Source organism: Ictalurus furcatus, chromosome 10 (genome assembly GCF_023375685.1).
Source record: "Ictalurus furcatus strain D&B chromosome 10, Billie_1.0, whole genome shotgun sequence".
In the NCBI taxonomy this organism is placed as follows: Eukaryota; Metazoa; Chordata; class Actinopteri; order Siluriformes; family Ictaluridae; genus Ictalurus; species Ictalurus furcatus.
The window spans coordinates 23522731-23550451 of NC_071264.1; the positions used below are offsets into that span (position 1 = coordinate 23522731).

General features: G+C 39.6%; 1 protein-coding gene across 1 annotated transcript in view; it reads left to right on the forward strand.

The window, feature by feature from the left end:
* The first annotated feature begins 1901 nt into the window (after positions 1–1901).
* nid1a (nidogen 1a) overlaps positions 1902–27721 on the forward strand; it is a 35442-nt gene continuing 9622 nt past the window's right edge. Inside the window, exons 1-12 of the mRNA XM_053635555.1 lie at positions 1902–2229; positions 13117–13419; positions 13632–13861; positions 13964–14301; positions 14449–14586; positions 14679–14930; positions 16389–16589; positions 16708–16938; positions 20263–20400; positions 22967–23095; positions 23267–23410; positions 25508–25633. Of these exons, the coding sequence (XP_053491530.1) occupies positions 2020–2229; positions 13117–13419; positions 13632–13861; positions 13964–14301; positions 14449–14586; positions 14679–14930; positions 16389–16589; positions 16708–16938; positions 20263–20400; positions 22967–23095; positions 23267–23410; positions 25508–25633 (2440 nt within the window). The 5' untranslated portion in view covers positions 1902–2019. The remainder of the gene's footprint in view (positions 2230–13116; positions 13420–13631; positions 13862–13963; positions 14302–14448; positions 14587–14678; positions 14931–16388; positions 16590–16707; positions 16939–20262; positions 20401–22966; positions 23096–23266; positions 23411–25507; positions 25634–27721) is intronic.

Below are 27721 nucleotides of genomic sequence, written 5' to 3' on the forward strand. Positions count from 1 at the left end.
GAGCTCTTAACATATTTTCTTGCAATTTATACATAATGTGTTCATCACCTCAGGACAATAATGGCTAGTTACAGTTTCAAAGGCCATTAGGCACTATTAATGTCATCTAGATTCAGTGTCATTTCATGTAACTTGTGGCTCCCGTTTGTGTCGTTTCCGTTAAAACGCCTGGATTGAATTTTGCTTTATTTGTAAAAACAAAATCAGATACTGAGTGAATTAATATAAATATAAATAACCTGGAAACTGTTATAGGAGGGTGTGATGTTAAAAACTCCTTAATTCTTCTCTTACAGTATAGACACAGTCACTGCACATTTGTTGTCCTTCCCCCAAATGCATCTTTCATTTGACCAATATAACAGGATATATTGTATGTGCCATTAAAATAGAATACAATTATTCTATTTATTAGGTCTGCAAATAACAATACACATGTTTTGTGTGGCCAGTAATTTTGACCTACTTTTAAAAAAATACACTTCCACAAATTGATAAAGTTAAATAATAGTTAAGATAAAGTCTAATGCTGCATCCCAATTTGCCTAAATCCATCCTAAATAGTATCCATCCATCCATCTTCTATACCGCTTATCCTTTCAGGGTCATGGGGAAACCTGGAGCGTATCCCAGGGAGCATCGGGCACAAAGGCAGGGTACACCCTGGACAGGGTACCAATCCATCGCAGGGCACAATCACATACACATTCACCCATTCGTACACTACTGACACGTCAATCAGCCTACCATGCATGTCTTTGGACTGGAGGAGGAAACCCGAGTACCCGGAGGAAACCCCCGCAGCACAGGGAGAACATGCAAACTCTGCACACACAGGGCTACAGTGGGAATCGAACCCCCAACCCTGGAGGTGTGAGGCAAATGTGCTAACCACTAAGCCACTATGCCACCCCTAAATAGTATGTGAGATTGGAATTAGTGTGTTCCAAATCACAGAATGTTGAAATGAGTATCCCAAAGGTACCCGGATGGTCTACTGTTTCTGGTAGATTTTCCCAGTGTACATCCGTGGACACTTTTTCAGCTAATATTACCCACAACTCGTTGCGTGTGGGAGGAGGAGTTTTGTGACGTTTGCTTCATCGTATTCAACCTGCAAACATGGCGGACGGGTGTAATGTGGGTGAAGCATCTTCAGTATTCAAGTGAAAGAACTTAAATGTTAAGCACTAACCAAAGTTTTTTTGTATTATCACGGGGGAAAAAAACTAAAATGCCACAAAGAGTTTGTTCACAGGGACAGTGTGCGTAACTGGGCAACAGCGTAATCTTCCGTTATATGACGTGTTAGTATATGCAAATTCTTTTTCTTCACAAGCAGAGTACATACTTTTAGTGCATAGTATAAGTAAGTGACGCAGCATAATACTGAAACATGCAGAATGGGCTAAGCCTTATAAATATTTTCAAATGTATCTTGATGGCATATCACCGCTTCAGTCTGACGGTTAACATGCTCATCAGTCATATGGTGTGCCTACTTTCACAGCGGGCAAAGTGCAAAACACTGATCATAGCTACCAGCCAGGTCTAGCAAGCTAGTCAGATTCAGATTAACCACGCCCACTTTTATTAGTTTCCCTTTAAAAAGGGGGTGTTTCCGGAAATAAAAATGGGCCTACTGATCACCACAGCCTTTAATGCTTAAGGTAAACTCAGCTCGAATTACGAGGTTAATTAAAAAGGATGCTTCAGTCTCCAGATGAAGGAATAAATCAGTCTGGTTTTACTTTCATTACAAATGAGTTTTATTATTAGTTCTCCTCCGACACCGCCCTGAATTCCATCAGTACTGTTACCATAGAAATGCTTTCGACCTCGCCTAGCGCCTGACCTCGCCTACATTTTAGCCCCGCCCACTTTCTCATTTTCCTCCTGTCCCAGAGTCCGTTAGGGAAAAAGCCGAACGCGCGGTCCGGTGTGAGTGTGTGTGTGTGTGTGTGTGTGTGTGTGTATGTGTATGTATGAGTGTGTGAGTGTGTGTGTAGAGTTGTAGTGATGGCGTCCTGTGCGCGCGCTGTGTGGCTCGGATTGAAGCTGCTCTTTATCGCGGCCTCGGTGTCGGTAAACTGCGCGAGCCGAAGCGACCTGTTCGATTACGGAGTTCAGTCTGGAGATCAGACTCTGCAGTCCGGAACCGACCAGACTCAAACAGTCATCTTGGACCGAGCTGTTTTCTTCTTCGATGAGAACTTTCAAAAAGTTTACGTGAGTTTCTTTCTTTCCTTCTTTACAGTCTTTTTTAATGCGTTCATGAATCCATCAATTAACTTTCATATATTATTTATTAAATAAACTTACTGATTTATTTATTTATTTATACATATTACATATAACTAACTATATTAAATATAAAAGTAATTAAAAAAATCGTTTACTATAAATTAAACATACAATGAACCATCAGAATCAGAAAAGTAGTGCATAATACAAAAATGAAGTATTTCTCTATTAATGACGTCATAAGATCACAATCATCTACTATCACTACTACTGTAACCACTTCTACTGGTTATTATCATTTTATTGTTATAATAATTAATCTTTAAGTGGATACTAACTGATTAAATGAGGGTTTAAATTCTGCAGCTACACCACAAACAGCTAACAGGAAGTTGTTATTTTCAACTCTAAAGCTCGGTAATTAACTGCAATTTTAATAAAGCTAGAAAAATGTGTGTGTGGTATAAAATGTTTTAAGCAAACTGTAACTGTTTTCGGTTCTGCAGGTAAAATGTTCGATTTAGGAAAAGGAAAAAAGACAAAACATACCTAATTGCGACCTAATTGCGTCTTATTAAACCAAAATACTTTGAAGGTTTAGACTAAAGGGGCAATGTGACGTTTGACATACTTTACAGAGCCAAGACAAATGTTCTGTAAACTTTGACCTGGTCATGTTGTGCATTTTGATAATCTATTTAAAACTGTCATAAGATTCATGTATTGGTACTGAGTAGATGTAGGAGCTTTAATTCGATATTTTACTCATAACACCTCTTAAACAGATCAATAATTAGAAGTAGAAAACCTCAACAGTGCCAGAGAAAGAGAGAGAGTTTGTTCCCATGGCCTAATAGCCAGAATACCAGGTCAGAATTAAATTGGCACGGACTGATTATGGTCCTGTGAGGCCCCTGGGTCCAGGCTTCAGACACGCACACGCACGTATACACAAAGGCTATAACATATGCATCAGCGATCAGAGGGCTGGGGGATCTGAGGACATGTAGCAAGACTTTATTTGTTACACATATTTACTGAGATCGTTTGAGCTTTATGTGTGTATTAGGACTTTAGACATCTCTGCCTTTGTTTGTTGGTAAAAAAAAATAAATAAAATAAAATTGAGAGTCTATCCACAGATTCGTGGAATGGATGGTCTCGTTAAGCAGACCTGATGAACTGATCTGTTGTGTCACCGTTAAGAAAACAACACTGAGAGCTCTATTGGTTTTCTGTGATAAACCGTGATATCCACACAGGAATTCGCTGCTCTTAAATACTTTCACATGTGTATTGATCAAAGGAATGAATGTGCTTCGTGGTCACATACATAGTGGATCTTTCAGATCACTTCTTTCTCCGGCGTTCTCAGCTCCAGATGTTCATGGATCAAATATCGTCCACTACATGCATCATAAGCCTCTTGCCTTTGTGGAATGACGTACTTGCACGCCATTAGTTTATTGTGCAACATTAAAATCTCTCTCTCTCTCTCTCTCTCTGTGTGTGTGTCTGTCATTCCCTCTTATAAAAAGGTAAATAGTGCAACAAAAAGGGTCTAAATATTTATTCTCAGTGCCAGTCATTTCTGTAGACAGAGTAATTACTCAGTGCAGCGATTTCACCACGACTGAAGCTGTTTGTTCTGGATTCCGAGGATTTAATGGGACAAGCCGTTCTTCCCAGCCGTCCCTTTTCCTGTGTTCATTGTGTGTGCTGCAAATGTTCAGTCCACCACTTCGAAAGCTTTTAAAGCATTGTTTACTTTTCAGACAATTCGGATTCAATCATATTATAGTAACGACCAAAGTAAACATAATTCTCTACTATATTTATATTGATTATATTGGCTCTGGTATGACCTGAAGTCATATTTTATTTGGTTGTATACTCAGATTGGAAGGAATACTTTATTTTTTATAACGTATTACTTGAAAGAAAATGTTGCTTTTTGTTTTTAGTCATTCTCCCACAAGCCCCAATGATGATTGCTTTCGTATTTCCAACATGTTCACTGACTGCTGTGTGATTGTTGTCTGAACAATCCCGTCCCCTCAGCATTTCACAATGCTTCAACTACTCTCCTGTTTTCTCCTGGAGTGAATACATGAGCATTACCCGCCCCCCTCCACACTCTTAATTATCTCTCTTTCTGTCTGTGGCTTTGCTATTGTTTGGGCTAAAGACACACAGACGGCCTGTGACAAGGTCCCATCCGCCTCCATTGTTGGTCCCCTGTGTGGAAAACTTGATCGTGTGAATCAGCTCGACTCAGCTAGGTGTTAAGCGCGACTCTTTCACCTTTGCATGTTGTTTGATTAAACTCTTAAACAGTAACACTTAAGGGCTAATAATCTCTAAGTGGATTTGAGAAATCCTTCATACGAACAAATCCAATCCCAGCTCTAACTGAAGGTCTAACACTTTATTTGTAAAGCACTGAAACATTTAACTGATGAGTAAACTTCTTTTGTTATCGGAACATCTCTTCTGTCTTCCGATTCAGCGGGTTGTTGAGTCTTTGCTCTAGCAGTCTGGCCTTTTTGACCCACTTTGTTCACACAACCCCTGTAAATAATATATTCCATAAGACCTGCATGTTTGCTGAAGTCTGAATTCCATGCTCATGAGGACATGGTGGTCTAATGGAGTGGTAATTGATTTCAGAATCTGTGAGGAGTTACATGTATGAAGCAAACAGATCCATACTGGATTCATCTATGAGGTTTAGGGTTAAAGATGCCAATCTGGGATCAGATTTTGTCACTGGGCTCAACAATTAAATTCTAGTTTCATTTGCAAACACAGTAAGTAGGCTACATGACTGCATTTGCAGTAAATGTCCATTTCAAAACCCACTAGCTAATCCTTTTTAGCAATAAAAAGTGGTAGCTAATGTAATGTAACAGCATATGTCAAGCTAGCTACCTAGCTGATTAATTGCATTAGCAAACCTGGGGAAAAGAACAAGTAAATAATCATTGTTTTCTTCTAACAAAGTTTTTAATGTAGTACATTGTGCTTATGTGCTCAGCAAGCTGTTGGGCAGTGTTTTGGATATGAGCTTCTTCACATCACATAGGAATATATTTGAGATCTTTATTATTTCTCAATATGTTTAAGTGTGAGGTGAAGGGAAGAGCTCCATGACAGCTTTGTGGTTTTTGTTTCCACATACTTACGTGTTCCTGATTCTGAAAAGATTACCTGTTATCCATGCATACTTAATTAATAAAACTGGAGGGCGTCACACCTCCATAAAGCACATTAAGTCTGAACAGAGCTACATACTTATTACTAAGTTAATAAGGAGGTGTTATACTTTTTCTGGTTGTTGAAGCTTCTTGTCCCCCAAGCAATTACAAACAAATAATTAATAGCCTGGACACAAATCTGTTTGTCCCAAGTGTGTAGGCTACTGATTTGTCCACTCCTGCATCTGTTTGCGAGCCTGAAGCCTAATGTTCTTTCTCTGGGACATGTGAAACCAGTCGCTTCTTTGATATACATGAGCTCACAGATTGGCTAGCATCCAGGTGAGAGGAAAACCAGCCTTTCCCACTAAAACAGCAGCACCAGTTATTCTCTCTTGGACGTTGTTTCATTGGTGGCTCAGATTCAAACTTCAAACCGCCTCTCCTCATCTCCTCACGTCTACAAGAGGACGTGGATCATGCAGCATAACCAGTAATTAATCAAGCAACTTAAGCACTTGCACATTGTTTTGAAGGCCTTCCCATTAAAAAAATGTTAGTGCATCCTGTTTTATTCCGTGCATCCTGTTGTATTTCCATGTAGCAGCAGCTAGATTGTGGGTTGTAGAAGTCCCTCACAGGCACAAGAAAACTTCAGAATGTACAAACTGTACATAGAGGCATTCATAGAGGTACTACAAATTATAAGACTAACAGATTTTTAGTTGGGTTTTTTTTTTCTGCCTTGTATCAAGACTATTGAACGTTTTCATTCATAAAAATCAAACATTTCATAATATTTAGAGGAGGCCTACAATTAACATGAAGCAAGACTGGAAGGATAAAGATTGCCTTGTTTATAGTCTCGCCCTTCCAGATCATTTGTACCAACAGCTCCCAAGATAAGGCAATTTGGGGCTAAAATCAACCTTAAATATTGTCATCATGTTGTGTTACAGATTTTGTCTACAATCCTTGCTTATGGTTAAACATGTTTTTATGGTTAAAAATGTTTATGCCTCATTTTCTCTGGATTTGGGCTTTGGTAGTACTCACCCACTGCCCCTTTACACCACAGCTACCAAGCAGGGAGGATGAATCCTACATTGAAAAAATAGAATGTGTGATTTAAGATTTAAGAGGACATATTATGTTTAGTTCACATAAAAAAAAAAATTCACATCAGAATGTGATTTCATTGCTTAATACAAAACATTTCAAATTACTAGACTGAAATATGTAGAGTGACCGTGATCAATTCACATAGTATTACCATAAACCAATTACACTATGTAATCCCGTGAGGATGTTGCCACTGACATGAACTATAACTATAGTATTAAATTAACGCAACTAAAACGTGTGGTAGAGTAGTGCAGCCGTAATGTGGCTGTTGCAGAATGCCAGTGACCTGGGTTCAGTCCTCAGTTCAGGTGAGAGCAAGTAGTTGGATTTTATTCAGAGCTTTGAAAATATAAGAGCAAATCATGTTGGATGGACAAAAACAAATTGTGTTACTGTAATTCTGTTCAATCACGTGGACCCGATAGACGCATTTGAAATAAGCAAATTCAACCAGCTGTTTTTTTTTTCCTTCAATGTAGCACATACTTCCTCCAAGCCATGTGAAGCCACCAAAGACGCTGAGCATGTAATGTCACAGAGAAGTCGGAGAAGAGCGCTATCTGCCCTCTTCCTCATACACGAGCTCACAGATGCCTGTGATTGGCTAGAGAGAGTAATGCCATCCTTCTCACCCGAGGTTGTAGGTGTTGCTTTGGTGTTTCCAGATTTGCAGTTGTTTGCTGTTGTGTTTTCTGAATTTGTTGTTTTGTTTTTGGGTTGCGATTTTCTGATTTGCTACTGCGTTTTCGCTTTTTTTTAAAATTATTTTTTAAACTCCTTTTGCACTTACGAACTTGCGTGATCTGAACGATAGAGCGAACATTTTTCCGTCGTAGCCCTCAGGAGCCTTGGGCTTGGTTTGATTTATTAGTTTTATGATGTTTCATGTGTTTGAAATTTTCATCGATTTTACTTCCATGTGTTGTGCTCATACCCGTTTGTCTTTTAATTTGATATGTTTCCTTGACTTTTTAGAACATGTAAAGCTGCCTTGTGACATTTGATAAAATATGCTATATAAATGAAGTTGAAGATAGAGGCGTTGAGCTGAGTTTCTCTGGCCATAACCTTCTGAGTAAATGGAATACAGGTTTAAGGTTGTTGCTCTGGTGAATCTCAAGTGCTTTAGTTGTTGGTAGAAAGGTGACACTATGCTCTTCCGCCCCTCTTTAAGGCAGTGTTTAGTTTGCTAGAAGTACTTCTTCCTGTTCAACTAAGGGGTCCTTCCTTTCATCAAAGAGTGTTTGCATTGTTGAGGTGTCCAGTCAAAATGAAAAATCCATGTTAAAATCCCGTATAAAATCACTGAGGCTTACCTCCATGCCTGAGTTTGGAACTTCAGTTCATTTGCCAAAGTGATTACACATAGCACTGGGCAGTGTGAATGTCAATGGGAAGTTTTTATTGAGGATTAAGCAGTGGGTTTTGAGTTTGCCGTGTGTTAGTGGTTTGTTGACTTGGGTTCATTCCTCCCCCCCCGCAGTTCACACAGCCATCCTCCTTCAGCATAAAACCTCTCCTTTCTTTTCTCAACGCTGTTCTCTGCTTGCTCAGGTTGAGGTCATGTTGCTTTAGTGAGTTCCTGTGCACCCGACACTTTCAACTGGCTTTTGGTATCGGCCTGCAGGTTCATGGGTCCACCTCCCCCACAGGGCAGAGGGGTGGGGGTTTGATTAGGCGGCTCAGGGTTGAATTCTTCTCATTGCAAGGATAACGACTGAGCTGAGCATTCGCTCTGTCAAGGACTGCATTCAGAGTGGTTATGTAGTGTAGGTAAAACGTGATGGGACGTGCTTATCAACAACAGGGTCAACATACCGTACATACCGTACACATACATAAGTGTTTTATTCCTCTTATACCACAACATCAGTTACAATTGAACTTTTTGGATGAATGGCATTAATCACATTTGTGTCTGTTTACAATTACATTTATAGTTGCGGAACGTCCGTGAAAAAGTCAGTTCCTATTATCACTTTTGTTATAGCAGCTGTGAACTATCATGTCTTGACGTTTATAATATCAGACCCTCCAGGATTTTAATATCAGTCACTCCACCATAAATGTTAATGGAAATCGCAAACATTAACACACAATTAAGCAAACTACGCAATATTCGGAGGAGCTTGCAATTTTTCAAAATTACAGAGGATTTTCCACAGATTTGGGCCAAGACGTGTCCTGTGACATCATCACAACGTGCATTCAGCCAAAGCACTCTTGGATTCACGTTTGTCAAACACGAGTACAGCTAAAAGGTCTCATTTACCAACAAACATCACTGTGAAAGAGCGTGCAATTGCAATTTCACCAATTCAAGTAGTTATCCTCAAAAAATCCCCACAAAAAACTATTTTGGGGAAAAAGCTACAGCAAAATCAAGCATTTTTGGCTGCAACAATCACAAAAAAACTCTGCGAAATCTTGTACAGACTGATTTAAGGAAAAAATGCAACTGGTCATGTTACCAAGTAACCTCAAACCCCTCTATCCTGAAAACATTGACTGCAGAAGACCTACACAAACACACTCACACTGGAGACTCCTTCCATCAACGTTAAATAAACGTCTCCCTATGCATCGATTATACGTGTTTCTTTTTTATGAAAATTTATTATTAGGCTAAGATTATGTTGAGCGTCTGCTATACAAGTCCCTGAATGAGTTAGACACAATAAAGCATTACAATGAGTGCATTAATATATGAGATTTGAATAATAGCTGACGCCACTATCAGAACTGCTGTTATAGAAAATGAACCTACTGACCAATCCGATTCGAGCATTCAACAGCGCTGTGGTATAATGATGGGATGGATAATGCCTTGTGTGTGACATAATGTATTACTTACATACGGTTGAGTTGATGGTATGTCAGAGGCTGATGGTATGTCAGTAACTCTGAGTTACTGAGGCTGACTGAAGTCTTTTCTGCACCATAACATATGAAGCCTTTTAGATTCCTTACATATTTTTCCTTTTCAAGTTTCACGCTCAGTGAGGACCAACATGCCTCAGATTAGTTCTGCTTCACAAAACTGATCTGAGCAAGAGTCTGTCTTGGCACTTTCCTTCACTAAGATTCTAAGTGACCGATATCCACTCTGGAGGTGGCTCTTAAGTCAAATGTGCTCGTCTTTCATCAGCTGCTATTGTCATTCAGGTAGACGGAAGACCTCCGCCACGCCAAGGTTTATTAGTCCTTCGGGTCTATAATCATGGTCACTTCAGAGCCTTCAGATTACTGTAGCAGCAGGAATGAAGACTATGTGCTGAATTTGAGGTTTTTGCACATTTTATTTTTGATTTACTGATGATTATCAATCAGTAGCCCAAATATTAGATGTGTTTTTTATTAACGCTCTATTGTGAAGGTCCCCTTGTGGCTTCTGTGAAGTGTTTTACTCCTCTTATACCATAGCAATTTGCCAATTCATTTTTATTCATTAAAGAATGGCACATATCCATTTATAGTTGGAAGGAATGGAAAGAAGTTAGTTCCTGTAATCACTTGTGTTAGAGCAGATATAAACAGTCATTCCCTCACACACTCTGGACGTAAGACAAAAACACAGCTTGTTACCAAGTGACGACAAAACACACTATACTCTACTGTACTCGTAAAGACTTCCCCGTGATGGAAAACCTTCGAGGAAGAGACTGTTCCAAAACTCTGACACTGGAGACTCCTTCCATAAATGTTAAATAAACAACTTTGTACAGAAAATCTCAGCATATCAATGGATATGCGTTTTTTTTCTTTGTTAAATAACTGAATCATTTTAATCCGTTTATATTAGCCTGAAATACTGCGAGAGATGCTGTTATTTTAGACCTACTGACCAATCAGATTTGACGTGTCAACAGAGCTGTGTTTTCAAAGCTGTGTTTTTTTTTTCTCTGTCATTTTATTCATGTAATTGTTCATCATAAATGAACATACCAGTCATTGGATCCCTCAGGATGTATTAAAGGAACACACATCTCATCCCTTTTATGATGTTTTCGTACAATGAACTGCAATGATGAACTGAAATGCCAGAGTTTAACAGAGTTCCCGGTGGTGTTCCTCAACATATGTACACAATGTACACATTTCACACAGGCTGTAAGGTAAACAGGAAAATTGTAAAACACCCTAGAAGGCCTGTAGTACTTTATTTTCACTAAGGCAACTGTGACTCACAGACTGTGACTGCGACTGTTTTATGGCATCAGATAAACATTTAGGAACCTGTTCATCTTGGGTGTTTTTCTCAATGCAGGGAAATGTTCATGCTATTCCTAAAGTCCAGAGTCATTAGCATTCCCCATTACATTATGAGACCATGCTTTACTTTCCAGAAAAATCCAGCAGAATTGAATTTATTGTCGGTTGTTCCTTACATCCTGATGAACTTACTTCTTTAAGATGTAATGCTGATTTTTGGATTCAGGCAACTGTATTTCTGTACTTTTAAAATGTAGTTTTAAATAGTCCAGACGTCATCTTCAGCAAGATTACAGCTTCTGCTTAATTTCGGCAGAGTGTCCATTATAAAAGACAAGGACATACTTCAAATAAATAAGTTGGAATTAAAATACATGGTGTTTCAGACTAATGTACGTATAATTGAAGTATACTGTAAAGCAGTGGTCACCAACTCACTCTTCGTTGAGATCTACCTTCCTGCAGGTTTAATCTCCAACCAAAATCTAACACACTTGTTTTAGCTGATGAAGAATTTCTTAAGGCAATGATTAGATGGTCAGGTGGGCACGATTATGGTTGGAGCTAAAGTCTTCAGGAAGGTAGATCTCCAGGAACAGGATTGGTGACCACTGCTGTAAAGTATAAAGTGCAGTGGATGGAAGAAGACTTTATTTGTCACATATACATTACAGCATAGGGAAATTCTTTCTTCACATATCCCAGCTTGTTAGGAAGCTGGGGTCAACCATGATACAGCACCCCTGGTGCAGAGAGGATTGAGGGCCTTGCTCAAGGGCAGCACGGCAGTGCTGGGGCTTGAACCCCTGACCTTCTGATCTATCACCCAGAGCCTTAACCGCTGAGCCGTAGTGTTTTTGAACATCCCAGCTTGTTAGGAAGCTGGGGTCAGACCGCATGGTAAGGGTCACTCTAAGGGGTTGAGGGTCTTGCTCACGGGCCCAACAGTGGCAGCTTGGCGGGGCAATCCGTTGAGCCACCACTGCCCTGCAACAGGGAGGTAAATTAAACTTTTGTTAAATACGTGTAGAGAAGTTCCAGACATTGTCTTAAAACCAATAGATTGGTAAACCACTTTATTTAAACCACAAATTTTTATCAATAGGTAAAAAAAACACAGTAGATGAAAAATTGATTCACATGGACCTCAATTCCACATGGACATTCTCACTGTGGTTGCTGGGACTACGGTTGCTCCTATGGCCTTGGGACTGCAATTACCACATGCAGTTTTGCACTCAGGTCTCCTTTAGTGAACAGTGGACTAGTTCAACAAACAGACTTCATATAAAACCATAATGAACTTTATTTTATTTTCACACTATCCGTTGTTACCCAGGTGAGGATGGGTTCAAGTCTGGGTCTGGTTCCTCTCAAGGTTTCTTCCTCATATCATCTTAGGGAGTTTTTCCTCGCCACCGTCACCACCGACTTGCTTAATAGGGATAAATTCACACACTTAAAATCTGTATCCTGTGTTTATATGTTTCTGTAAAGCTGCTTTGAGACAATGTCCATTGTTAAAAGTGCTATACAAATAAAATTGAATTGAATTGAATTGAATGAAATATTGGATTGTGATACTCGTGTTTGGATGTATAGATGCCAAACGCTTATGCATAAATGTGGTTGTAATTCCTCTCTCTTGTAACAACAGTGACTCTTCTGTTAGTATTTATAATAGTTATTCGTGTGGGAAAACCTTTCACATGGTGAAGTGTTGCCATTTTCTTCTACATGCAGTGTTGCCAAACATTTACATTTATGATTTGACCCTCTTGCTCTGGTGATACAGATATTGCCAGGTTTCAGCATTATAACCAAGTAATAACTACTGTGTGTTAAGTAAGGAATAAAACACAACGGGGCGTAATGTTATAAGAAAATAATGAATGAAACAATAGTGTGATACAGCTTGACGTGAAGTAGAAGGACGTTACCATCTCAAATTTGATTCTTTTCCATTAAGATCATGTGTTAATTCTCTTTATACCAAAGTAATTTGCCAACCTTTACAGTTTGTTTTGAATTACAGCCAGAACTAATGTCAGATCTGCCGAACAATCAGATTCAGGAATTCGTCATGGCTGTGGTATATGAGTGAAATAACTGTTCAGAACATGTCAGAGTCTGGATAATGTTAACACTGGAATAAAGAAGAGAATGACAAATAAGGACAATTAAGGAGAACAAAGCCCACTCTCAGTCGCTACATTGTGTTGAGTATACAGTACATATAACCAGATGATTGCGTTTGACCTCTGTCTTATCTTTAATAGTTTTGTCTCATTCTAAAGCTTTGGCTTTGACTGATTCAGGTATTGTCTGTCCTTGGCAGGTCAACACCAATGGCTTTGTCTCCGTGGCTAACCCTCCAGCTCAGTCAGAGTATTTGGGTAAGATGCCCGCTACCTTTGGCATTATCGCAGCTTTCCTTGGGGACCTGGACACCAGTGATGGAGTTGGGAAAGTCTACTTCAGGCAGGACACCAACCCAGAACTGTTGCAGAGGATTGGCGATCAGATCAACCAGGCGTTTCCAGACAACATCAAGGTCAAGCCGACTCATGCCTTCCTTGTGACCTGGGAGAACGTGGCAGCTCAGGGAGCACCGGACAGAGGAGATGGATCTCATAAACAAGCAAGTCCCGTTACAAAAAGTCAAGGATGCTTGAACACTTTTTTTTATATACATTTTTATTAGTTTACTTTTATCAGCTCTAGAAGAACCCATAGGCTACCCGGCTTCCTTTATTCATGCTATGCAATTAATTTTGCACTCAAATATTTCTATATTGTTTCTGTATTCAAAGAAAAAAATAATAATAATCCCATTTATTTCTATTTTTGCAGAGAAACACTTTCCAGCTTGTCTTAGCATCTACAGAATTGACCACTCATGCCATCCTCCTCTACCCAAAAGATGGCATGCTTTACTTCTCCACTCCTGTAGAGGGTGAGAGTCAGGCCATTGAGGCCGGCTTCAGCCAGGGTCAGATTCAGAGCTGGATCTGGAGTAGACAAGGCCCTTATTATCGCATCCCCACTAATGTTGAGAACACTGATGTCAGAGAACTCGCAGAGTAAGTGTTAATCCTGAAACGTTTTGTGATTCGGAGGTAAAACAAGACCGAACATTGGATACATGAGATACATGTGCTTACTCGTATTCTCCTCTTCCTCAGACAAACAAATTCTGGCAAGCGTGGTGTGTGGGTTTACAAGATTGGCTCCTCCTCGTTCACTGATATTATACCTGGCCATGTCACCATCGTAAAGGAGGATGTGTTTCCCCTGGAAGCCACTGAAAATCCAGAGCCAATATACTCTGGAAGGGGTGAGTTCACAGAGGATCCACTTTATGTAGTAGAAAAAACCCCACCAGAAAGAAACCCACCAGAATCCATCCTACTTTCCCGGAGTAGCAATCCTCGTGAAGAATACCCGTTACCTCGGGGGCCCAGGCCAGTCAACCCGCAGGTGGTGGTTCTGGATGAACAGGATGAAGCCATAAATGTTAATGGTAAGATGCTAACTGTAATGCTAAATGCTAGCAATACTGCTGTATACTGAATACATTTACATATTCACTTAAATTGCACCAGTCTAATAGTCTTTCAGATTTTCTGCTTTAACTTTTACTAACTTGTTGATCTTTCATCTTTTGCAGTGTTTTCTTATCATGAGACGTGCGCCAGCAACAGACACAAGTGCTCTAGTTTTGCAGATTGCCGAGACTACGATGCAGGTTACTGCTGCCATTGTAAGCCTGGCTTTTATGGCAACGGGAAGGAATGTGTTGCTGAGGGTACGCTCATATCAGTATGAATTTATATTTACTCATTTCCATCATATATATATTGAAGCCGCATTGACTGAACCTTGTTTTTCGATCTACAGGCAAACCACAGAGGATGAACGGGAAAGTTAATGGCAGAATCTACGTCGGCAGGTCAGGTTCCCCGGTCGAGTTCTCTAACAATGACTTGCACTCGTATGTGGTAGCGAATGACGGACGAGCTTATGTAGCCATTAGCAGCATCCCAGCCAGTGTCGGCCACTCCCTGCAGCCTCTCGCCTCACTCGGAGGGGTCATTGGCTGGGCCTTCGCGCTGGAGCAGCCGGAATACATGAATGGCTTCAGCATTGTTGGTAAGAGAGTACCATATGATGTAAATAAGTCTATGCAGAATACTACTCAAAAGTTTAGGCAGACTAGACTGAATATATCTATTTTTAAAAGATATTTTTAAGAATTTTTTTTTAAGACATTTTGATTAAAGCTTATGACTGTAATTTATTTCTAAAGATAAATTTAAACCATGATGTTAATGCTCATGTAAAAATGATTTCTGAATCAAAATGTATTCATAGTAATATGTTTTTTTATTTAAAACGAGTTGTTTACTTAAACTATATGTACTGTATGATGATAACATTTTCTTTTATTTGGATAAATTTATAGTCTTCCTTTCCCACCATTATCAGTCCGTACAGGATTTCACGGAGTTTATTTAGTGCTTGTTGTGGTTAAAAATGCTTGATTTTTCTGAGGCTTTTCAGAAAATGGTGAAATTTCAATTGCATGAAATTTGTCTTTCGCAATGATGTTTGTTGGTAAATGTGAACTTTTAGCTGTAGTCGGGTTCGACGCACGTGAATCGAAGAGGGCTTTGGCTGAATGTGCGTTGTGATGACGTCACATGACATGTCTTCGCCCAAATCTACGGAAAAAATTGCAAGCTCCCCCGAATATTGCAGAGTTCGCTTGATTTTGCGTTAAGTTCTGCGATCGCCAAATCACAAATTCCTGGAGGGACTGATTATATAATTGTTGCTGTCTGTCTAGCATTATGTCTGTTGCCTCATTTTCCTTACATGTTTAACGCCATGTCAATCATTTTTGAGCTTTTACTGACGTTAAGGCTATGACGTAACAAAAATATAGCTTATAATATCACCTAACCTAAACTGCCAGTGATGCTTGCTGTCATGGTTACAGCCAAACATGCTTTCGCAGTATCATATCATGTATGTCAGTATATTACATTGTATGATTTAGTGCTGGGATTTTTTTTTTATGTTTTGGTACTGTTCAAGCTTTCATACTCAACTATTTTAATAGACTGTCTTGAAAACAGACTGGGACCAGTTGGTCAGCGTTAATGTCTCACAGTGTTCTGTGTTAAACCCGCTGTAAGGACCATCCCAGAGGTCCCGCCTCTATACCCGTTTTTTTTTTGTGTGTGTGTGTTTGTGTTATTTATATTCAGATCCTTCGGCATGTCATTCACAAACATAATGTTAGGTTTCATTTCTACTCGGATGATAAAGGTCTTCATCTTCGAATGGCAGAATAGATTGAGTGGCACTGCCTCAGATTCTCTTCATTCCTCAGTGTGGTTTATATCTCAGATCAAGGTCTCTGTGAGTTCATTTCATTCCCTTTTCCTAAGCACAAAGCTTTCAAAACGCTTCCAGCTGGCTCCTCATCCCTCAAATCCCGACTTCTTTAAAGTGAAAGCACATGTCTGAGGTCACGCCTTAAGCTATACCATCTCTGATGTTCTTGCTTCACTCCTTCATTCCTCTCTGTTCCTCTGCCCACAGGAGGGGTTTTCACACGTCAGGCCGAGGTGACCTTTCAGCCGGGCGGCGAGAAACTCACCATCAACCAGGAGTTCAAAGGAATCGACGAGCACGACCACTTAGTGGTGAGCACTCGGCTGGAGGGGAGGATCCCAGAAGTCTCACCTGGTGCCAGTGTCCAAATCGACCCCTACATCGAGATCTACCAATATGCCAGCAACAGTGAGTCGGACTTTTACAGGCTGTGCCATGATCGTCTCACTGCATCAGTGGACATTTGAAATCCATGCAAGAAGTAAATCATTTGTATTCCCTCTTTCTTGCTGTTTTCCCACCTCAGTGATCACATCGTCTTCCACCCGGGAATACACAGTAAGCGACCCCGATGGTTCTGTCCGCACTCTGAACTACCTATGGAGGCAACAGATCACGTTCCAAAGCTGCCCGCATGGTGATTCCATCCGCTCCGTACCACCCAGCCAGCAGCTCAGCGTGGACCAGGTGTTCGTCATGTACGACTCGGCCAACCAGCTCATCCGCTATGCCATGAGCAACAAGGTCGGCCCCATCAGTAAGTAGATATAATGTCACATTCTAGAGGATTGAAGAACTAGAAAAGTTTTCCTGTCCAAGAAAAGCACTGATGTTGCAGTAGTGATGTGTATGATCGTTGTTAGTGCTGAGGAGTGTTTTGGAGTGTGGTTCACTCCATCTTATAACACCTTCAGGGTAGGGGATTCGATTCCTGCTTCCTCCCTGTGTGCATGGAGCTTACATGTTCTCCCTGTGCTTCGGGGTTTCCTCCCTCAGTTCAAAGACATGCGCATGGGCGTATGAGTGTGCGTGTGTGCGATTGAGCCCTGCTCTGGTTGGTGTAACCGCACAGCTGTATCAGCTGCAAGGTTTATTTGAATAATTCCAATACGCTATTGTTTCTATAGTAACAACTTACACAGAGGCTTGTATGGTGAATGCTCCACGTAAACGTAATTTTAAAAAAAAGTACATAACCATTGATACGGTGAACATTATACAGTGAAAATAAATAAACATCAGTGAGGAGATGATTATTTAGCATTTTCGTAAGGAATCTCTAGTGTCAGTGCTTTGTCACAGTCTGACGTAAAACTATAACTTTAGGTTTTCTGACACAGGAAAGTCCTAGGAGCTGAGGGATTAGGGCTTGGCAGTGTCGTGGAAACATGACAAAATGCCTTTTGTTGAGCGAGATCTGAGGAGAATGAGAATGCCAGACTGGTTAGAGCTGACAGGAAGTCTATGTTAAAACTAATAACCACTCTTTACAACTGTGGTGAGTAGAAAAGCATCTCAGGATGCAAACGTAGAGCCTTGTTGATAAATTACAGTGGCAGAAGATAACATCAGGTTCCATTCCTCTCAGGCAAGAACGGACATTTGAAGATTGGAAAAAGACCAGACGATTTTGTTTTGTTTGTTTGTTTGTTTTTTGTTTGATTTTTCCACTTTAATTTACTTTTATTTACTACAGTCATATGTTGGATACATGCACATCTGGGTCCGTGAGTGCATCTGTACTTGCGTGCGTGTGTGTGTGTGTGTGTGTGTGTATGCACCATCACATAGTCGGTGGGTGAGCTCAAGAGGCTATGGGGTAAGTTTCTGGGTGTGGGGCAAGTTATGTAAGCAGGTCTGGCTCAGCTGGAGATTACAGCTAGAGAGGACTAACATCTGTGGAGTGCTTCCTGTCAGGCCGAGCTCTCACTTCAAACGCTAATGAGCAGCTGTCTCTCAGCCCAGCGACATGTCTACTCTCAGCACCAGGGTGCCTGCTAGCCTGATGATGTTTAAACAGCAGGATACGTTTGAGGTTGAGATGTGAGCAAGATGTTAGAGTGAAAATGCTGTTTCAACCAGATGAATGTCAATAAAGGGTTCCGTTTTTGCCATTGAGTGATGAGTGAGTAATGCTGGGGTGGGTAAAATATTCATAAATACAGAAGAAATAACATTTAATAAAGCATTCAGAATCAGAGCTGATCTTAAGGTGGATGTAAAGATAAAAAAAAAACAAGGAGTTTGACTTGCCATTTGCTCACACTGACATTGTCACAAGTAAGAATTAAAGAACACCGCCAGGAAATTCCATGAAAATGTAACAAAAACATGATCTTAAACTCTATTAACTTTGATTTGAAACATTTCTGATGATCTGTTATTTGGAAAACAAAAAGTTCAGGGTTGGTTTTAGATGTAATCGTAGTACTGTGACATTCATGAAACTTCTGCTGTTCCTTCATACTACATACCTACTGCGCTAATAGAGAAATAGTACAACAGTGACATTTATTTACTTTTATTAAGTTTGTGCAACCTAATACATGTGCTTATTAGAGTAACTTTATTAAAGGCTCCCCTGAAGGAACTGCAGAACTTTCATCCAGCCAAGGCATTTGGCTTTTATTTCACTGCTGAGAAGCCTCTGATGGCAGTGTGCATTGGTAAAGTGATCTAGAGTACTATTTCAAACAAAAATAAAACATTTTTTTTTTTTAGAAAAGAATTTGCTCTTTGGTAATTAAAAGATCTCTTTGTGATCATTTACAATATGGAGTAAATGTTAAGTTTTCATTGATGTGATCAATGTAAGTGCAGTTTTAGTTGACTGAAATTGCTGCATTTTTTAAAATTAAGAATATCTCATAAGCTGTGTATTTTAGAGACTTAAGAAGACTAAAACTCAATTTGTGACTTAAGATTAAAGAAAAAAATCCACCTCGCATGTTGATCTTTATAATCTCGGTGATCTTCAGTGGCATCCGAGTCTTTTTTAGTTTCAGCTTCTTTCATTGAAGTGTTGGTCCATTTTCACTTTCCTACACAGTGCCCACAAAGCTGTTTTAATACTTGCTCAAACGCATCGGCTTCTAACGCGTTCACCGCCATTATGCTTGTGATCTTGTACACTCCTGGGCAAAAATAAATAAATGGGCCAAGCCCAAAATGGCAAAGCTTTTAATGGTCTTAACAACAAATAATTGGGCAGAAAATGAGCAAGAATGAAACAAATGCACTTACTTTTGCTACAGTGAACTGTTTGGGGGGGAAAGGCTAGGTAAAGGTAAAATCATCATAATGATTAAAATGTTTGATGTAAAAATTCAAACTAAAACATGCCTGGGTGTACAAAATGAATAGTAAAATTAAAACGAATGAAGTAAAAATAAAATAAGTAAATCACGTATAAAAAGCTTTCTACAGGTTTACCCACAATGCTTAAACATTTATAGAAATCAAAGGAAAAAGCTATCCCATTCTAAGTTACTTTATCAATTTGTTTAATTCTTGCTAATCTCCTGACCAAAGATTGCCCTTTTTTTTTCTTTTTTTTTGGCCCAGGAGTGTAAATCGCTAACTAGCTGAACTGAGTCTCTGTTATAACATTGCTGCAATGCATTCTGGAACTTTGAGTACAAATTTTGCTGTCTTTACTACTTCTACACTGAAATTCTCATTACTGTGACATTGAGGATAAATGGTACCTGAGAAAAGAAGCTCTTGTTCTGACCATTTGAGAGGTCAGACATTTTGACCATTGACCATTCTGACCATTTGAGATGTTCGTGTTTCCTCTTCATTATAACTGTGATAATAATAATTTTGTCCCCCTGTGACATCTGAGCGGCAGACAGCTATATATATATATATATATATATATATATATATATATATATATATATATATATATATATATATATAATTATTGTGCGGTGGAGTTTTCCTTTAACACTGGTCTTACCATATTGAAAGTTTTAACATTTTATTATATTTCCATTATGACTGATGTGGATTAAACGATAGAATCAAGACGAGTGAAATGTTGTGGAATTAAACGATTGTGGATTTTTTTTTTCAGGTGGAACCCCAGAGCAGAACCCGTGTTACACCGGGAGACATGGATGCGACACTAATGCAGCCTGCAACCCTGGTCCGGGAAACCAGTTCACATGCCAGTGTGCTTCAGGATTCACAGGCGACGGACGCACGTGCTACGGTGAGCCTCCCTATTTTTTTTTTTAAACAAAATCTATTTTTATATACATAGACAGTCTAATATCTGACTTTATTTGAAATAAGAAAACCCCTCGGATACGTAAGGACGTACCACAAAGACATCGTTCTTGTGGTGGGCTATCCCTTCCTATCTTTCAATATTATTACTAGACCTCTAATATTAGATTTATGTTATACTGGATTAACCCTTCTGACAACCCGGGATAGCTGTTGTTAGAGAATGCTTCTTGTAGCATACATCATTGCCAATGTCTAGATACTCCTCAAACACAATTATTAGTACCTCTTTTAAAACCTGGACTCCATTTAGACAAGCCTTCTCACTTAATGATCTCTCACTGTATAAAATAATATTGGCATGATAAGATAATTTTCACTATATAGAACTTTTAATATGACCCGTCCTTTCTCTACCCAGAGATTAAAAGCAGTATCTATAGTAGCGGGTGTGGACATATGATTTCTCGTGATAAGGGCATACAGTGAGAGATCATTGACGGAGAAGGCTCTAAGAGGTTCGAATAATTGGAATTATTATTATAATAAAGAGATACCTTATGTTCAATGCCTCTTCTGTCAATTCCCCTAATGGTAACCTGTTCACGCAACGCTATATGTAACGCCAGTGGTTCGATTACTAATGCAAATAGAAGTGGCAATAAAGGACAACCCTGTCTCGTGCCACATTGTGAATAAAAAAAAGGAGCTAAATGATTATTCGTATGTACTGCGGCCACAGGGGATGTATAAAGAACCTTAATCCAATGGATAAATTTTAAACCAAACCCAGATTTCTTCAAGATATAGAAAAGATCCCATTCCCACCCCACCCGGCTTTCTCAGCATCGATTGATAGTAGTACCTTGGGAATTTTTAAGAGCTGGCATATATTAAAAAAACTATTGTGGATTCTCGATAAATCCAGTTTGATCACTGGGGGCTATAGAACGCAGAACATTTTCTAACCTACGAGGCAGTATTTTAGCAAGAATTATACTGGCTACATTAAGAAGAGCGATTGGGCGATAAGAGCCACAGTCAAGATCATGTGTATTTTTCTTAATAATAAGCGATATGATTGCTTGTCGCATAGGTGGAGGCAGTGTATCAGAAGAAAAAGAGTCCTTAAATACACTTAATAAAAGTGGAGCTAATTAATTTGTACATTTTTAATAAAATTTGCTCGGGAACCCGTCTGGGCCAGTCTGATCTGCCGTCTTTTGTCATAACTGATGAGCCGAAGCTCTCCCGGCCGAGCCTTATAACTATTCGACGTATAACCAGGAAGCTTTCTGCTTTTCTTACAAATCAGTGTGATTTATAAATAAGACGTTACAGACTCCACGTTCTGGACAAAACCAATGGGTTAGACGTGTGCATATACATGTGAGTTGTGTAAGAGTTTGTTTAGAATTTGAGCGCTTAAAGCACTTGTATGTTTAGGACCAACCGAGAGAAAATGTCTGATCCTGTGTTGCAACATCGAAACAACTTTTTAAAAACCATGCATTTTAATTGAAAGAGAACAATCTCGTTGTGACACCAGGACTCGGTAAGAGCACGATAGAGCGCTATAGACTAAATGGGTTTCCATTCGAGCGTATGGCAAATTTATAAATGAATTTGAGAAGTCAGCATCTGAAGCTGAATTTCTATCATCTACGGTCATGCGAAAAGCCTGAACACGATGTAAAAGTGATGAAGGCTAAAAGACTACAATATACAGAGTTCACAGCTGTTTTTGTCATCTGATAATGGAACGAAACTAGCATCAAAATAGAAATATTTGACATTTGTGCTTCATTCATTCTCTTTCAGTAACTGCTAGTTTCTTTGTATGTCCAGACTGGTACCAATTCTACGCCACCATTATCCAGCCGTAGAAATATATCTTGTATGCCTTTGATGCTACAGCATGTCTATGCTTAGATATATCTACATGTAGCATTGAAATTTGATTTATGACATCATTTATTCAGAAACCCTGTTTCTGTCACTCCATGTCTGTGCTTCATGGTGCAGGAGGTTGTTGGAACATTAATGTGAAAAACTGATCTTTATCACAGCATGTGTTTTATCCATTTTAACCGCCCCCCCCCCCTTTTTCCTACACGATTGCCTTTCAGGCTAAGTGTAGCCAAAACAAATTGATGGCTAGAAAAACAAGACTTCTTTCAGCCTTCACACACTTATATTAATCTCCAAGATTAGCAGAACTGCTAAAATTGCAGAATATTGTTTATTAAACTGGTAACTGATTAGAGCTGACAATGGTTCAAGACTTCTCAGTCTCTTCTAACTACATATTAGTTACACTATAGTTGTTACTGCAGAATCTATAGTAGTTAATAAATATTATATTTTATGATGAATATCTGAATGAAAAGCTGGAACTTAAGGGGTTTTAAGATTGTACTATGCTTCCCTTGTTATACAAATCCAAAGGGAGCTTGACAGTGGGAATGTATTGTATTTCCTCGTACGAGTTAAAATAGCTGAACTGTCTCGACTTAAAATAGTAAACGTTAATCTTCCTTATCTCTTAGATATTGATGAATGTGCTGAGACCTCAGGGATCTGTGGCGCTCACTCCATCTGTAATAACCATCCCGGGACTTTCCGCTGTGAGTGTATAGATGGCTTCCAGTTCGGCGCCGATGGCCGCACATGTGTCCGTAAGTGCAGCAAATAGTTTGCGTCACTCTGTGTGTGTGTGTGTGTGTGTGTGTGTGTGTTTTGTCATTTTACAAACAACTACAGGAAAGTACCACAGCTTAAAGAAGCTAGACAGGAAGTAGCTTGGTTATTCCCGTCTTAACAACATGTCTGTGTTTTTTCCGGTATAGAAGTGCACCATGACCACAATCACTGTCATAGGGGGACACACGACTGTGACATCGCTGAACGCGCCCGCTGCAGCTACACCGGCGGATCAACGTACACCTGCTCCTGTCTGAATGGCTTCACAGGAGATGGCAGAGTGTGCCATGGTAGGGAGTTTGCTTAACAGCTGTGTGCAATATGTGTTTTTGATGCAAAGTTTAACAGCAACAACTGGATTATAAAAAAGTAGGACACACACCTTTAGATAATGAATCACTTTCGCTGCTATGGAAACATGGATATGTAGATGAATTCACCCTAAACGTTATAAAACAAAAAAGTTTTTTCATGATTAAATCATTATCGGCATTTAATTACAGTGAGCAAGATTTTTTGCTTGTTTTGTTTTAAAAACAACAATGGAGCTGAAAATTTCTGATAATATGACAAAACATATTGCATCATAAAACCATATGCACATACAGACCATGCAGTATTCATATTCGCATATTCATAGGATCTAGATTTTTTGATCAGGGTAAAAGCTTTAACCTGTAGTATCCATTAGTCTGACAGATCTACGGTGAAATACAGTCCAAAATCCTGACTCTGCTATCAAGGGTTGTTCTCCCAGCAGTTCCTGTGAAAATAGAGCCTTCCTGTAAAACAGAGACATAGCTCTGGGTTTGGTTCCACTAGACTACTCTTTACTGTATTATATACAAGGACTTGACATTGCTGTGCTAAGCAGAGTGCAGTGAATAAGGACCATGTTATAGAGCTAGAAGAGCAAAAAAGCTGAAAACAGAATCTGTTATGATACACTGATAACATTTCAGAATTTCACGTATCAACATACAGTTCGTCTTCGTCACGGTACCGTATACAGTTTTTGGTGTTTTTATTTAAAATTTTTAGGAACGCTTCAAGTGCGGTTGATTATTTGTCATGCTATACGTGCTAATAGACGACTGCTTGAAGCCGTGGGCTGTGTCCCAAACTGCGTACTTACCTACTATATAGTAGCCGAGATACATGTATTTCACCTATTATATATAGGCCTATAGCAGGTAAGTACGCGGTTTGGGACGCAGCCGTGCTCTCTTGTTTGCCGTAAAACGGTTGAGCACTGCCGTGTGTGTACGTGTCCTGTCGCAAAATACGGCAAAAACTCCCACACAACGTTGATAATGTGATTAAGGTGTTTACATGTCTTTAATACACGTCCATAATGCGACTAAAACAGGAATACTCCACATGTCTTAATTCGATTTGTGTTTACTTCGAGTACGACCTTAAATGGGATTAAGGTAATTAAAAATTGCTGTTTACATGCTGGTTTCTTAATCAGAGTATTGTCTTAATCGGGTTAATATTGGATTATTGTTGTCCTTTTAAACGTACTGAATGTGTGTATGCAAGGTACTCTGTGATGAACTGGTGTTCAATGCAGGGTGTATTCCCGGCTCACGCACAGTGTTCACGGGACAGGTGCCAGATCCACCTCAACCCAGACCAGGATAAAGCGCTTACTAAACATGGCTATAAGGAACACCTGATATTTACTTGTCATATTTAGTGTCGTATCAAATAGAATTATTTTATCCTCCGTACCACTTTGAGATATCTTTCTCACTTATATTAATCAAAAATAATAAAATCATGTACAAAATAATAATAAAATGAAACCAGTTCTTGGTAGTGGACTTTTGTAGACAGTTAATGTACTTTTAACCCTGTTGCCAATCTGTGTCCTTATTAGCACAGTAATACATGGCCTTGAAGCGGTCTGGGCTTTATATGGTATACACCCACGCTCCACTGGGAAAGGAAATGCTCCGACCCCGGGCCCCACAGCTGTGCTGGCTGGTTTTTTTGTTTGTTTTTTTTTCCACATCCCCCTTCCCTTCCCTTCCCATCTTTCCGCACTCATTGCTGTAGTAAAAAATGCTTTTGGACTGAATCCAAACTGAATCGTTTCGCATTCATGGTGAAATTACAGCTCGGTGGAGCAGGTCTGAATGGTCTAACCCATACTATGTTGCAAAATGAAATTCCTGTATAAGCCCTTGGGAATGTAACGCAAGCTAAGCTCGAGGATGTTTTAACAGATGTCCGCTGATTTGTCTTTTCTTTGCATGTGGTGTTTCCATTGAGCAGGAAATAAAAGTGATACTGCAGTGAAGTGTTTTTGTGTCTGGAATTTTGTGCACACTTTTATACAGCCTTTGCTTTGTGTTCTTTTCTCTCGCTGTGTTTGACAGATATCGATGAGTGCCAAACGTCCCGTTGCCATAGAGACGCCGTCTGTCACAATACACATGGCTCTTTTATCTGTCGGTGCAATGTAGGCTTCTACGGCGATGGCTTCAGCTGCACGGCTGATTCAGGTAGGAATGGTGTGTGTGTGTGTGTGTGAGAGAGAGAGAGAGAGAGAGGATAACGAATAAAGAGCTGGACAAATCAGAAATCAGTCTTGTGTGTTTGTAGTAGGTATATATTTCCTGGAAGGAACCCCAAACAGGAATTCTCAGGGTCAAGATAAGTGCATACAGTTACAATTCAGTTTTAAATGAAGATAACATCATGGATACACATCCGTAAATAATTGCCGGTTGTGTAAAATGGCAGCCAGAGGGGTCTCTGTGAGAGGATCTGGTGATACGAGAACACCCCATAAGCCGGAGGGAATACTGGTTGCTTTTCTGTTTCTTTACTGATTTGGAATGCTTTCGCTGTCCCCTTACTGTGTGTGAATGAGTTTCTGGGTCACAGTGAGTATGCGCTTTGTATATAAGCCCTCTCGATTGATGGCAACATTTCTTTCCCTATGTCAGTGTACCAGCCTTCAGCAGGAGTCGTGCACATATTGTAGGATTTTGACAGCAGCTCTGTGAGTTTTTTTTCCCCAACAGATCTGACAGAGGAATGGGAAACTGTTGCAACTGTTATGACCAGATTGTGCAGCTGCTCTGGAAAATGATTGATTTTGTCATGTCCTCCTGGAATTGAGTTGTTTACCAACATTATGACCGTTGTCCTGTTACATCTGACCAGTTGTTGGGCTTGCTCATAGTTCTAGGATTAGTTTAACCCTTCTGATGAAGTGTATAAAGCCTGTGTAGTTTTACATCTGCCAGTCAGAAGACACTGTAATTCACTGTGATGCCCTGCCCGGAAATACAACAAAATTCACACTTCTGAATAAGCCACTCTGATCGATTTACGAGAGCAAATCACAGCTCTATATTTCACCAACAAAGATGGTGCATGTAAATGATTATCTATATAGAATTCGACAGAACTGGACTATTCAACAAATAATGAAATGCACTAACACTTTAACATTTAAAATGTGTTGTTTATCAGTTGTATACAATGTATACTATGGTGAAGATGCCGTGCGATGACGATGGAATAAGTTAAATATGACAAACAAACTGAATTGCTTTTCAATAGTAACATGCAGTAGACACTGCACACTGAAAAGCAGAACTGTCATTCAGGGAAAATGAGGCTTGCAGTCCCTTCTGTCTTTCTCAGATTACAACCACGCCCTTGAGTACGGCTTAGGGCTGTGATTGGACAGTGATTGCATTTCAGTGTGGCACATCTGCAACAGATAGATTACCCTGAAATGCAGTAGGAACATGGAAATGATGAGACATGATATATTCTGTTCTTTTATACTGTCTGGATGTTAACGCCACCTTGACAACAATACTTTCAAACTTCTCGCTTTCTAAAATTATAACCACGCCCCTGAGTATAGCTCAGGGCTGTGATTGGACAGTGATTGCATTTCAGTGTGGCACTACTGCAAGTGAAATGCAGTGCAACAGGGAATTACAGAATTCATTTCTGATGCAGTCAGCGTTTAATTCTTTAAAATCAATAGCTGCTGATCGTTTCTCATTAAAGAGCTCAAGCGACATATGAGCAATGCAGTGAAGGTTTTGCTTTTCACTGGAGCCCGTTTTCTGCAGGTCCGTATTAAATATACAGTTTGGGTTTGATTGCTTTTCGCTCTGGCATGGAGTTATCTCCGTAGTTGGTTAATAGCTGGTTAATACCACCTACGGTGAATCTTAAAATCCATAGAAACCAAGTTTCAGAAATGAACATGTTTATTTTCTAGAATAAAAAAAAACATTTTTAATATTATGTGTAAGTTGATTGATAGCACAAATACAGCCCCAGGAATTGTTGCTATGTTCTGACACAAAGATCAGACCTTGTTTGCTCTAGGACTCTGATTTCAGTGACGCCTTGACAATTACGCCTGAGGTTTTCTTGTTTTTTCATCTTTTTTATGACTCCTCATGCAAGAGGCATTTATTCTTACTGTACATGTCTGGGTTTTTTGTGTTTATGTTCAGACTTCTGCTGCAATACAGAAATCACAAAGATTTTTACCCTTGTCTGTTGATTTTCCACATATTGATCTGGCGTTCATAAACTGTAAAGTATAGGATGTG